This window comes from Buceros rhinoceros, unplaced genomic scaffold (assembly GCF_000710305.1).
Source record: "Buceros rhinoceros silvestris isolate BGI_N320 unplaced genomic scaffold, ASM71030v1 scaffold7268, whole genome shotgun sequence".
In the NCBI taxonomy this organism is placed as follows: domain Eukaryota; kingdom Metazoa; phylum Chordata; class Aves; order Bucerotiformes; family Bucerotidae; genus Buceros; species Buceros rhinoceros.
In genome coordinates, this window is record NW_010425068.1 from 117,131 (window position 1) to 130,327 (window position 13,197).

Consider the following 13,197-nt stretch of genomic DNA (forward strand, 5'->3'; position numbering starts at 1 on the left):
AATGCAGGTGTGCTTCTGCAGTGTTTCTCTTCCCCGTGTGTGCCTCTGCCTGCGCAGCGGGGCTGGATTGTGTATATGCAAGTCTCTTGTCTGAGGTGATAATATGAATGCTTGGCTTCATAATAAAAAAAAAAATTAGGATTTGAAGAGACCTTTCTGGCATAAGCTACCTGTATCTCAGACTGGTTTATACTCCGTAATTCCTGGTAGCTAATGCTGTGGAATGAGGTCTTTCCACAGCAGCTATTTTTATTGACTTTTTTTTTAAGCTACTTGGCACTGTGATCTCTTGAAGATACCTTCACTTAAGGGAATTTTTGTTTTGATTCCTAAGAGCAGCAGAAAAACTGCTCTTGACCTATGGCAGAATCCATGGTATAAAAGATTTTCAAAAACAAAACGCTGCCAGGTCTGGCTGTAATAAACCAGGGAATTCGTTAGAGTTCAACTTTGTGTAGCATGGCTCTGCTTCCAAGAGCGCACATAAATCTGCAAAGCACTACTCTCTTTTTGTTTACCTGCTGTTGTTGCAAAGACAGCACGTCATTGGAAATTCTTGAGTGCAATGCAAACCATGTAAGTATGCATTTTCTGGAGTCTCGCTAGCTGTTGTTACTGCTCTTTTGAATGACTCCTAGTTGAAAAATTAAGACTCGGGTTGCTCTCTCTTGCCCTGAATTTGGACCTGGATCAGAATATTAAATACTTTGGAGTTCAGGTGTGCTCAGATGAAAGGATTTTATTCAGACTGCAAATAGTATTATTAATTTAGCTTGAAGCTAATGACATAGTTATGAAGGTGAACTCTGAATTTGCTAGCCGTTTGCCTTCCTTAAAGTTTTGACTCAGCCATGCCAATTTTGCACCAAGTTGTGAGAGTCCTTGGCATGGAGATGCTGAGATGCTGGTGGATACAGGACCTGCCATGAAAAGCAGCTGTGTTCCTCAGCTGTTAATTCAATTACAATGCGTGGAGAAACCTTTTCCATGTTGCAACAGGAAAACATTTCTGTTTGGGTTGCTGGCGTGTTCGTATGTGACAATACTGTCCTTGCCAGGGATACTAGAGCTGGATGAGGTTTCCTGTTTAATCCCCTCCCTACCCCTTTGGAGATTGTGAGGCATGAGGAAGGTCTGGTGATCTTTGGTAAATGACTGGTGGTAGAGATTCTTAAAATTAATCTTCTGCCTTTGTGGGAAGCTTGATGGGAGTGACCTTGTAAGTAAAGGTCAAGAAAAGCCCTTAAAATTCTTTGAGTGGCCTTGCTCATGCAACACTGCTTCATCCTTTCAAATGAGTCCCTTTGCCCTTAAGCTTCCAGCTAGCCAGGCTGTGGGATGCCTCAGTGTCCACTCAGGTTAATGGACTGTCTAAGGGAGCGAGCTATCCAAGCTCTTTTGCTGCTGATACTTCAGATGTTATAAAGGTGAGAGTCTCCAGAGTGAGGTAAAGGATCTTCTTGTCCTTGCTGCTTTCCCAGCGTAACCGTGCAGTGCATGCATTCCTCTCCCAGCCACCGCTGGCCTCTGCTGATGCTGCAGGTGCGAGAGATAGATTTACTCCTCTTTGGGCCTCACAGTATAGCTCATTCTTGCCAGATGAAACCGTGGTGTAGGGGTGTTGAGTTTGCATAGCAAGGTTTTGGTATTGGGGGGCTTCAGGGGTGGTGTCTGTGAGAAGCTGCTAGAAGCTTCCCCGGTGTCTGATAGAGCCAATGCCAGTCAGCTCCAAGACAGACCTGCCATCTGATGGCTAAGGCTGAGCTCATCAGCAACAGTGGTCATGCCTCTGTGATAACTTATTCAAGAAGGGGGCAAATAAACCACAACTGCAGCCAGAGAGAGGAGTGAGTATGTGAGAGAAACAACTCTGCAGACATGAAGGTCAGTGAAGAAGGAGGGGCAAATGGTGCCTCAGACACTGGAGCAGACCTTACTCTACAGCACGTGGTGAAGACAGTGGTGAGGCAAGCTGATGCCATGCAGCCCATGGAGGAGCATGTCCATGTGCAGCCTGTGGAGAACCCACACCAGACCAGGTGGATGCCTGAAGGAGGATGTGAGCCCGTGGGAAGCCCATGCTGGAGCAGGATCTTGGCAGGACCTATGCACCCATGGAGGAGCCCAACACTGTAGCATGTTTGCTGGCAGGACTTGTGACCCCGTGAGGGACCAACACTGGAGCAGAAGAACTAACTGCAGCCCTTGGAAGGACTCATGTGGGAGAAGTTTGTGGACAACTGTCTCCCATGGCAGGGATCCCACACTGGACCAGAGGAAGGACATGAGGAGAAAGGAGCAGAAGAGGCATTGTGTGATGACCTGGCCACAACCCGTGCACCATCCCCCTGCACTGCTCTGGTGGAGGAAGTAGAGAAATTGGGAGTCAATTTGAGCCCAGGGTGGGAACAAGGCTTTGAGAGAGGAAAAAAAAAATATGTGGTCTACTGCCCTTTTGGGCTTCTTTTATCATCTCAGGTCTGACAAGGGCTTAAAACTAAGTGCAAACTGAGGTCAAATGGTGTGTGTCAGCTCTCAGGACCAGGGCATGACTTTGAGTAAACCACACAGGCCCATGTGTAATTAAAGTATGTGATTAAGCTATTGGAAATATATTAGCTGTGCTGACCATCTCAGATTCCAGGCTCCAGCCTAGGCTTCTTACTCATTTTCTCTTGTTTCTGTGACTTGTCCATTTGAAACAGAAGTTTTTCACGGTAGGGAACTGTTCCTTGATGTATTTGCATAGCACCTAGCTCAGTAGGCCACCGGTGTTAATAGCAGCACTGTCATTCCCACCACATCAGCTGGTGATAGTAGAATTCCTCCAGCTGCTACTTCCTGATTGAGTTAAGACCGGGTGAAAATGAAATGTGGTTGTAGTGTATCTCATTTCATTTTGTTTGTTTTTTTCTTTCCTTAAACCTGGTATTTGAGAAGTTCATAGGAATTTAGTTCTGGATCTTTTCCATAGCATATTTAATTTTTGTTTACCGCTTGCTTTGAAGAGGGAGCAGGAAATAGAACTAATAGGTACGGAGAATGAAGAACTGTTACCTTGCATGGAGGTCTGAGATAACCTGACAGTGTTTGGCGTGATACAAGGGTGGCAGGGAGTAAATGCCAAAAAAGCAAAAAAATAAGGCAGAATTAATGGAGAATGCAATAGAGAGTGCATGTACGAGTGCTGTTCTGAAAGTAGTGTCTCCTACTTTATTATGTTGGCCCACAACGCCAGAGGTGAATGTTGGCGGGTACAGCAGTACCCACCAACATTCCGTTAGATTTTGTTGCTGTGTGACAGATGGCAGCAGGGGGGCAGACTGACAACATGGGGTCTGTCATGGGAGTGTGTATGAAGCAAAGGGGTGTCACTGTATTCCCCCATGCAGAAAAAATTGCACCCACTGACATTCATCGACACTTGCTGAATGTTTATGGAGACCAAACCGTAGGTGTCAGCACAGTGAAGGGGCGGGTGGTGTGTTCCTGCAGCACCGATAGTGACAGTGGGTCCCCTCCTCTGGTGCAGGTTTTTAACGAGCGCGGTGCACAGGGTCTTGTTCATCGCTGGTGGAAATGCACAGCCAGTGGTGGGGACTGTGTCAAAAAAGAGTGTTTTGTAGCTGAGAATTTGCTCTATCAAACAGTGTTATTGTGCTCTTCATATCTGTTGTAGTTTCCATGGGAATAAATAGGAGGCAGTACTTTTGGAGCGACCTACGTAGTTCTGAATAATTTAAGTCAAAAATTTTGTAAGTAAACAGGGAAAATACTAGCAAGGAAGCATTACCCATTTTTTGTACAGAGAGATTAATTACTCCTATAAGACTGGATTAGAGGTGCAAAATGTACTTTTCCTTAAGTCCTGGTGCTGGCATGAACCAGCAAGACTCTTCGTTCTGCCCATGAGATGAAATCAGGTATATTGCAAGTGCAGCCTCTGTGTCCAAATGAGCAAAATTATTTTTTAATCCACTGAAATAAATGGACATGGAGGTGAACCGAGTACAGAAATTAAGGTATATGGGGTATATTTTAAACGTAGAGCTATTTATGGCTTTTTTTTTTGACTGACAGCAGAGAGTATAATAACCTAACGATAATTACCTTGTGCAAAAAAAAGGAACAACTAAATCTGAACTCTGCAGTGTTTGATCCTTGTGCAGTAGGTAGTGAAATGAGAAAACTGTTACGAAACAACATTGCAGTAGGATGTCAAGCTGCTTTTTTATTTCGTTGCAAGTAACTGTAAGGGAAAATATTTGAAACTAGATGACATGGATTATGACATACCATTTAGCCACGGAGGTGTAAGCTGGGATCAAAGCTTGTTTGCAAAATTGAGGTCCTTGGCAGCAGGAAGAAAAGAGGAGTTTCTGACAAATAATATCAGAATTCTTCTGCATTCCTTAGAGCAGGTCTAAGGTTGCTCTAGCCAGGTCGAACACTTCATTGTGTTGCAAGGCATGTGCAGAAGTCTGTGTGTCTGAAGAATGGGTTATAATTTCTAGCCTTTCCTTGGTCACTGTCATATGAGGTCAAGCTATCATTAGAAAGCCAGACTTGTGCTGTAGATAATGTACTGGCTTTTTGACCTCATTTTAGAGTTAGCTACTCAGTTTGGTACATGGTAAGAGCTTTAGCAAAACCAGATTAAAGTTAGCATTTTATTTTGTCTTCTTCATTATCTTGAGTTACATTTAGTAGGTTTTTAGTTTTTTATAAGTTAGAATCGCTCTACTTTTAGAAAAGCTGTTCTCAGCACTTTCAGACGTGTTTTCTCTGTAGACGAGCAAAACGCAGTCAATATGGGAGGGCGGGAGTTGTCTTTCTGCGTTGCTGGTGATGCTGGGCTGGTTTAGGGAGCTGGCAGGTGGTTTGTGCTCGCAACAAGAGTCCTTCCCTCCCTGCTCAAACTTTTACAGCCCGATTGTTGACGTTCAACCTTAGTTATCCAGTGTAAATGATGATTCAGGCAATTCTCTTTCACATCCCACCACAGTATTGCTGCTGCCAAAACAAGTTTTAGCTGACACAGGAGCATGGTTCCTTTGTTGTTATTTTTACTGTATTTTTTCAGCTCCTTGTTTTGGCATTCTGTGCTATTTTCCTCCTCCTACAAGGCTTTCGTCTGTTAGATTACTTTCTTTAATATTTCTCTTGTCTTTTCTAGGTTTTTATTTTTAATTTATATTCACAGTTCCAGATATTTTCAAATGTAACATGAGATTCCTTGTAAGTTTACAAGTTCTTTCCTCATCAGACTATGGAGTCATATGGCTAACTTTGAAAATGAAAATACCGTGGCTCATATTTGTTTTTCAGTACTTCCTCCAAGCAGTATTTATCGTTTCCCCCTAACATTGGTGTGCCCAAGCATGCCACCATCTGTTTTCTGCTCTCAGAACTAAACACTTGCAGTATACATCGAGAAAATGTTCTGTGCTTACGGAAGCCAGCTGGGACTTGCCTTCTTATTTAACACTTCAGGTTAAAATTAGACCCCTTCTTACAAGTTTCAAAAGGTCTTTGTCTAATTGCAAACAGCCAGGTGATCTGCTTAGGAAGTAAAAATTCAGAAAAAAAAAAAAAAGCTGTGACAGAATCTTAATCCCATAAAACTCTAAGTGATATTCTTAAGCCAGATTTGAAACTATTAAGTTGCAGTGCTCTAGGCAATTGAAGTGTTGGACTGTAATGCATACCAGCAAAGGCAACGTGGCATATTAAGGGCCCTATCATCTTCCAGCTTTACATTGATGAAGGATTAGTATCACGCCTTCTCAAAGAGCATCATCAGCCAGATCCAGACTTACGTGTATTCAATGGGAGGATTTTTTCCTTTCTGGGAAAAGTCTGTAACACTAAATGTGTCAAACACTTCCCCTCTCTTATATTTTTACCCACTATTAAAGAGGGGCCACCTGAAACACTGGGATCCTCCAGCTTGTGTTTTACGTCTCAACAATAAATAAATCACACAGTATGAAGCTGTCTGGAGAAGCACTACTACCTCTTGACACTCTGTGTTGTTTCAAATTGTCTGTTGTTCTCATTGTGTTTTAGCACAGAATGGATTATCTAATTGGTCATATAATAATCATTTGGACATATGAACTGGTTTAATCCTTCCCCAACATTAAATTGGTAGAAATTAACAGGATTTGAGGCTTTCCGTAATCTTCATGAGGTCTACGCATAGATAAAGACAAAAGTATTTGTTGTTGAATTTTGTGTAAATTTTATTTTTCAAGATGTTTCATGTCCTTTTCTTTCCCTTTTTAGGTATTACATGGAAATGGCTTTATGGATCTGGACACTGAGCATTTTGAGCTGTTTTTGCATCACCTTATCCAGAAATGAGGAACTGAAATTTTTTCAGAGTGCTACAGAGCTAAATCATCTTACAGTGGATAACGACACTGGGATAATCTACTTGGGTGTGGTAAATGCTCTGTATCAGCTTACAGAAAACTTGGATGTAATAAGGTCTGTAAAAACAGGTCCAGAAAAGGACAACAAGAAGTGCACACCTCCCATTGATGAAAATCAATGTAAAGAGGCAGTAATGACTGACAATTATAACAAATTATTGTTGCTGAACAAGGCGGATGAAACAGTCGTGGTGTGTGGAAGCCTTTTCAAGGGAATCTGCGCTATTAGAGATCTAGAAGACATCAGCTTTAAGAAGTATTATGTAGACAGTAGTGGAGAAAAGTCCTTTGTAGCAAGCAACGATGAGAATGTATCAACTGTGGGATTGATCACTTCCTTGAATAATGACCGAGTGCTGTTTGTTGGGAAAGGGAATGGACCAAATGACAATGGGATAATAATCAGCACTCGGCAGCTCTACAAAAGGGATGGGAAAGAAATTTTTGAAATGTATACAGACTCAGCAGCTGTTAAGTCAGCTTATCACTCATCAAGCACGCAACAATTTGTGGCGGTCTTTGAGGATAAAAATTACATTTATTTTATTTTTAATCAGCAAGAGAAACAGCCCATCAATAACCGCACACTGATTGCGCGTCTGTGCAAAGATGATGCCCATTATTATTCCTACTTTGAAATGGACTTGGGTTGCAAAGATGATGATGGGGCCTATGACCACTGTCATTCTGCTTACGTCACTACCCCAGGAGAAGAGCTGGCAGAGAGCATGGCTCAGCAGAGACAAACTACAGATGTTCTTTCAGATGACAAAGTTCTTCTTGCACTCTTCAGCAAAGTAAACAAAGATGATGGCTCTCTAAAATCTGCCATGTGCGTGTTTTCCTTGCGGCACATCAATGAAAAGATGGAAAAAAACCGAAATGATTGCTACACTAAAAAGAATACCAGCTCATTTTACAAACTTTTTGCAGCAGAAAACCCGTGTGCATCACATGGACTGGTAATATCAGTATCAGTTTTATAATCTCTGTCAGAATTAGTGGAAAATGCACAGTTGCATGTTTTGGGGTGGCTTTGAGCTAAACTATAGTGAGGTCAGATGACTGAAAACTCAATAGGTGGATTCACTATAGAAATGAATAGTGGTTGGGGGGTTGCAGAACAGGTCAAGTAAGAAGTGGCGAGATAGTCATAATTTGGAGTTTTTAAAAATACTTGATGTCTTGTGAAAGATGAGTGCTGGTTTTGTAAATGCATTCCTTCTGGTATGGAAATCACTGAGTGATTTGTTATACCCATGATCAGCTTCTGGATGATCACTAGAGACAATTCTGGCCTCAGCCAACATATTTATAAAGTTTTTAAATGGTATTAAGGATCTCTTAGGTAATACCTGGAGTTTAATGTTGTTTCTCAGTTGGATTTGAATTTTCAGATAACTAGAAATACATGTTTCTTCTATTCAGGTGATGGTCATATTTTGCTCTGACTCAAAATGCTTCCATAGTGTGATGGCCATCTTTTTATGGCATGTCATTACCTTGGCTACAAGGTTTTTGGAAGGCATGTTACACCTCTCCAGATACTGTTCTTCAAGTTATTACATCTCTGAGAGGCGATTTTCAGCATCTCTGTTGACTTTATGATGTACACCATTCCCAAGCTCTGCTTGTGCATGCCATTCATTACTCCAGCAAACCCTAAACTGGGTTGAGAAGAATCATCTTAAAAATAGCTCAGCCAGCTTTTGGAAGGATGTCTTAATTGCCCACCCTGAGCAAGGTACACAGTTGCAAAAGCAGCTGTTTGAGCACAGCTCGAGAAGAGGTGTGCTGCAGAGGAAGGGTAGGAATGAACAGCTGAAGAGGTGGGGCATGGAAATACCTTATGTTGGTATTGACCCATGATCCTTCATCTCATGAAGCCACAGTCCCCTCCCACACAATAGCTTCCTAGCACTTGATAAGAAGCCAAAAGAACACTTTTTGCCTCTGAAAAACAGTGTTACTCACTGCAGTACCCTGCATCAGAAGTTAGCATCAAACAGAACCCCTGAATGTGACAAATGGAGCACCCATGGCTTCCAGCAAAAAGGAGATGTGGATTTCAGAACAGAAAGACACTCTTGTTACCAAACATAGCAGGAAAAGCAAGGTGTGAATGAATGTCCTGTTTACACTCCCTGCAGCTCAAGATTAAAGCATAGTGAAGAGGGAATGGGTTGAAGTTCACAAGGCGGTTGCCAGTGGGTTGCTTTTCTATGGATAGCAGCAAATTAAAAAAATAAAACAGCATTAAAAAACCAGTCTTCAACGCAAAATTGGCCAACCCAATCTATATGACATGTTCATTTTAGTTAAACAAACTGGTTAGTTTTTAAACTGTGCTGCTATAATGAAACAGAAACAAAAAATATTCTCTCCGCATGTCTCCTGGAAAGTGAAAGCATTGAAGCAGTTTGCAATTAGCAGGCTGTTTTCTGATTGCTGCCTGTTGGCTGGAGGAAAATCGCCAGAAAATCCATTTCTCTCTTTCTACTCTTCTGTGTCTGAGGGGTATTATACTGTCTGGTAATAGAGTTGCACTTCATTCTTAGCTAGGAATTAGTGATCTGAATATTTAACACAGCTCTGTATTGCTATTCCTTATTAGAATGCAAGCAAAACTTTCCCCTGTGGCTCCGAACATTTGCCGTACCTTTTGGGAAGTAAGAATGGTGTTGTAGAGAAGCCGGTCCTGCAGAAAGAAGGGATGAATCTCACGGCCGTCACTGTGGCTGTGGAGAATGGACATACCGTGGCCTTTCTGGGAACGTCGGATGGTAAAATTCTTAAGGTAACAAACTGGACTTAAAAGTCTGCGAGGTGTTTGAAAGGTTGCAAACTGTAGTGATAGCATACTTCTATGCTAAAAGTAAATGGGATTTATAAGATCACATACCAGAGGCAAACTCTCTTGGAGCTTGGTTTTTTTAATTTCAAAGGAAAGCCGTGTATTATTTCTGATGTACCTCAGCTATCCAATACACAGATTGAATTAGCATCGCCTGAATGCTGCTTTTCCCAAAGGATTAGATACCTACTGAGAGCCCTATATAAACAGCCTTAGGTAATCTAACAGATGCTCTAGCCTTATCTCTATTCAAGCCCATACTAGTTGAAGAGCAAATTTTCATTTTGTAATTATTCTGGCTATTCAGTGAACAGAGATGGCAATACAAAGCCCAAGCTGGAGCTCTGCTAAATTCTGATTGCATCATGCGGGACTCAACGGTTCATGTGTTTCTCACGTTAAAATGTCAAGACTGCAATGCCAAACACCTTATTTTGCTTGAAGGGGAGTGATGGCCATGTGCCACTATGCAATTTGAAATTTGAAGATGAAACTCTTGATTACCATGAGGGAAGACAACAAATTTAAACATCTTCAAGTGCAAAGGCTCTGAGTTGAGAATTTTAATTTTACAGCACTAAAATAAATCAGTATTTACAAAAAAAAAAATACAAGTATTAGCTGTTGCAAGCAGTGAGCAATTTTTTTTCATGATTTTTACGCTTTGCTTGATGGTTTTGATGCCATATATATCCGATGGAAACGTTTTCACTAATGTGAATTTGTAAACTTGAGTAAACACAGAATTTTCATTAATCATAGAATCATTTAAGTTGGAAGAGACTTTTAAGATCATCAAGTCCAACTGTTAACCTAACACTGCCTAGTCCTACCAAACCATGTCCCCAGGTTCCACATCCACACGTCTTTTAAATACCTCCAGCAGTGGTGACAACCATTTCCCTGATCAGCCCATTCCAGTGCTTGACAACTCTTTTGATGAAGAATTTTCTCCTAATATCCAATCTAAATCATCCTATCACTTGTTAATTGGGAAAAGGGACTAGCACTCACCTTGCTACAACCTCTTTTCAGGTAGTTGTAGAGAGCAATAAGGTCTCCCCTGAGCCTCCTTTTCTCTAGACTAAACCCCTGTTCCCTCAGCTGCACCTCGTAAGACACGTTCTCTAGACCCTTCACCAGCTTCATTGCCCTTCTCTGGACATGTTCCAGCACCTCAATGTCCTTCTTGTGGTGAGGGGACCAAAACTGAACAAATTAACTGAAAAAGTATTTGAGGTGTGGCCTCACCAGTGCTAACATTCACTTCCCTGCTGCTGCTGGCCTCACTGTTTCTGATACAAGCCAGGATGCTGTTACACGTTCTCTAGACCCTTCACCAGCTTCATTGCCCTTCTCTGGACATGTTCCAGCACCTCAATGTCCTTCTTGTGGTGAGGGGACCAAAACTGAACAAATTAACTGAAAAAGTATTTGAGGTGTGGCCTCACCAGTGCTAACATTCACTTCCCTGCTGCTGCTGGCCTCACTGTTTCTGATACAAGCCAGGATGCTGTTGGCCTCCTTGGCCACCTGGGCACACTGCTGGCTCATTCAGCCGTCTGTCAGCCAGCACCCCCAGGTCCTTTTCTACCAGGTGACTTTCCAGCCACTCTTCCCCAAGCCTGTAGCATTGCAGAGTGTTGTTGTGACCTAAGTGCAGAACTTGGCACTTGGCCTTGTTGAATCTCACCGCTGGCCTCAGCCCATCGATCCAACCTGTCCAGATCCCTCTGTAGAGCCTCCCAACCCTCAGACAGACCAACTCTCCCACCTAACTTGGTGTTATTTGCAAGCTTTCTGAGTGTGCAATCACCTTATCCAGATCATTGGTAAAGGCATTAAAGAGAACGGGCCTCAACACTGAACGCTGGAGAACACCACTTGTGACTCACCACCAACTGGATTTAACTCTATTCACCGCCACTCTTTGGGCCCAGCCATCCAGCCAGATTTTATCCAACTAAGTGTATGCCCATCCAAGCCATGAGCACCCACTTTCTCCAGGAGAATGTTGTGGGAAACAGTGTCAAAGGCTTTACTAAAGTCCAGGTAAACAACATCCACAGCCCTTCCTTCATCCATCATCACTAAGTGGGTCACCTTGTCATAGAAGGAGATCAGGTTAGTCAAGCAGGATCTGTTTTTCATAAACCCATGCTGGCTGGTCCTGATCATCTGGTTGTCCTGTACATGCCATGTGATGGCACTCAGGATGGTCTGCTCCATAACTTTCCCCAGCACTGAGGTCAGACTGACAGGCCTGTAGTTCTCTGAATCCTCCTTCTGGCCCTTTATGTAGACAGGCACCCCATTTGCTAACCTCCAGTCAACTGGGACCTCCCTGATTAGCTAGGACTACTCATTCATGACCGAAAGTGGCTTGTTGAGCAGTTCCACCAGCTCTCTCTGTATGCTTGGGTGGTTTCCCATCCAGGCCCATAGACTTGTGTGTGTCTAAGTGGTGTAGCAGGTCTCTAACCACTTCCACTTGGATTACAGGGGCTTTGTTCTGCTCCCTGTCCTCATCTTCCAGCTCAGGGGTCTGGGTACCCAGAGAACAGCTGGTGTTACTGTTAAACATTGAGGCAAAGAAGGCATTCAGTACCTCAGCTTTTTCCTCATCCTTGGTTGCTATGTTTCCACCCTGTCCCTGTCTCCATCTAATAAAGGATGGAGAGTCTCCTTAGCCTTCCATTTGCTGTTAATTTATTTACAGAAACTTTTTTTTTGTTGTTTTTTTATAGCAGTAACCAGATATAATGGTAATTGGAGGGAAAAAAGGCAATATTAACCACCTTTCTTTCTTCCATGAAACAGGTGTTCCTGTCTTCCACTGCAACAGAGTACAGCTCTCGTACTATTGAACTAAACAAACCCATAAAGAATGACCTGGTCCTTGACCAAACCCAAGAAAATCTGTATGTGATGACCACAGACAAGGTAAAGTGTCCTGCTTGCATTAAGGACCAGGTCTGCTTTCACTTTCTCTGCAATTTTACATGAGATTTGTACATTTCTCAGTTGTTCCTGGAAGTCTCCCCACTTGGTGTGGCTCTCCCTGATTTTTGTGTATGAAGACCTTTCTCAAACCTAAGCTGATGGGCTTGATTGTTGTGACTTGGAGCGGTGTTGTATCCTTGATGCTTATGATTGGGAATGGGAAGTGAGTTCAGCTCTAAAGCTCTTTTTATGGGGTCTGTGAGAGAGATAAAGTTGAGATGTTTGGCACCAGCACGCCATGGGGTCAGGCAGCCCTAGTGCTTGGTGTGGTGTCTGTGGAGTACCAGTAGATGCTATAGCTGCCATCAGTTCTTTTCAAGGGTATTCGGGATTTAAGATGTTGGTGGCTGATATAAGAGCATTTACACATCTGTAAAGCTGCCAGTACTTTTTGTGGGTCTTGCTGTCAAAAACAAAGAAGCGATGGAGGGAATCACAACTTTGCTGATCACTTTTGATTGAGCTTCTGCTAAAACCAAGCGAGTGCAACAGGAAAGGTAGGACTTTGCTATAAAAGGCATAGGCAGTCCCTTCGAGGTTCCCCTTCTCTGTGCTGGCAGGTGAGGCACAATGGACATTTGTAGAGAGAGGAAGTGAAAAAGCAAGCAGGAGACGAGAAGGATGCCGGATTTCTCTTTCACCTCCAGCTGTAACCCTCTTCTGACACTTCTCTTTGTGGTGGCTGGAGCTGCCAGCCTCAAACCTGTGGTTCAGCACCTCTCCGGGACAGCGTGGGTGACAGGCTGTGACCATCTGCAGCACTGACAGTGACACAGAATGGGATGTAGGAAATGTTCTGGCAGCAGTAACACAAGGAAAATGAGGAGGACTGTGAAAGGAGAGCATTTGGGGAAAACGGTGTGAGAGAAATGTTCTTTGTCTGTTTTGTGAAAGGATTAATAT

The 13,197-nt window shown here is 42.8% G+C and overlaps 1 protein-coding gene across 1 annotated transcript in view; it reads left to right on the forward strand.

The window, feature by feature from the left end:
- Positions 1–6,295: 6,295 nt before the first annotated feature.
- Positions 6,296–13,197, forward strand: part of LOC104497720 (plexin-B2-like) — a gene marked incomplete at its 3' end in the record, with an annotated part of 17,967 nt that continues 11,065 nt past the window's right edge. The window contains exons 1-3 of the mRNA XM_010141003.1: positions 6,296–7,399; positions 9,052–9,234; positions 12,112–12,234. Coding sequence (XP_010139305.1) covers positions 6,296–7,399; positions 9,052–9,234; positions 12,112–12,234 — 1,410 coding nt within the window. The remainder of the gene's footprint in view (positions 7,400–9,051; positions 9,235–12,111; positions 12,235–13,197) is intronic.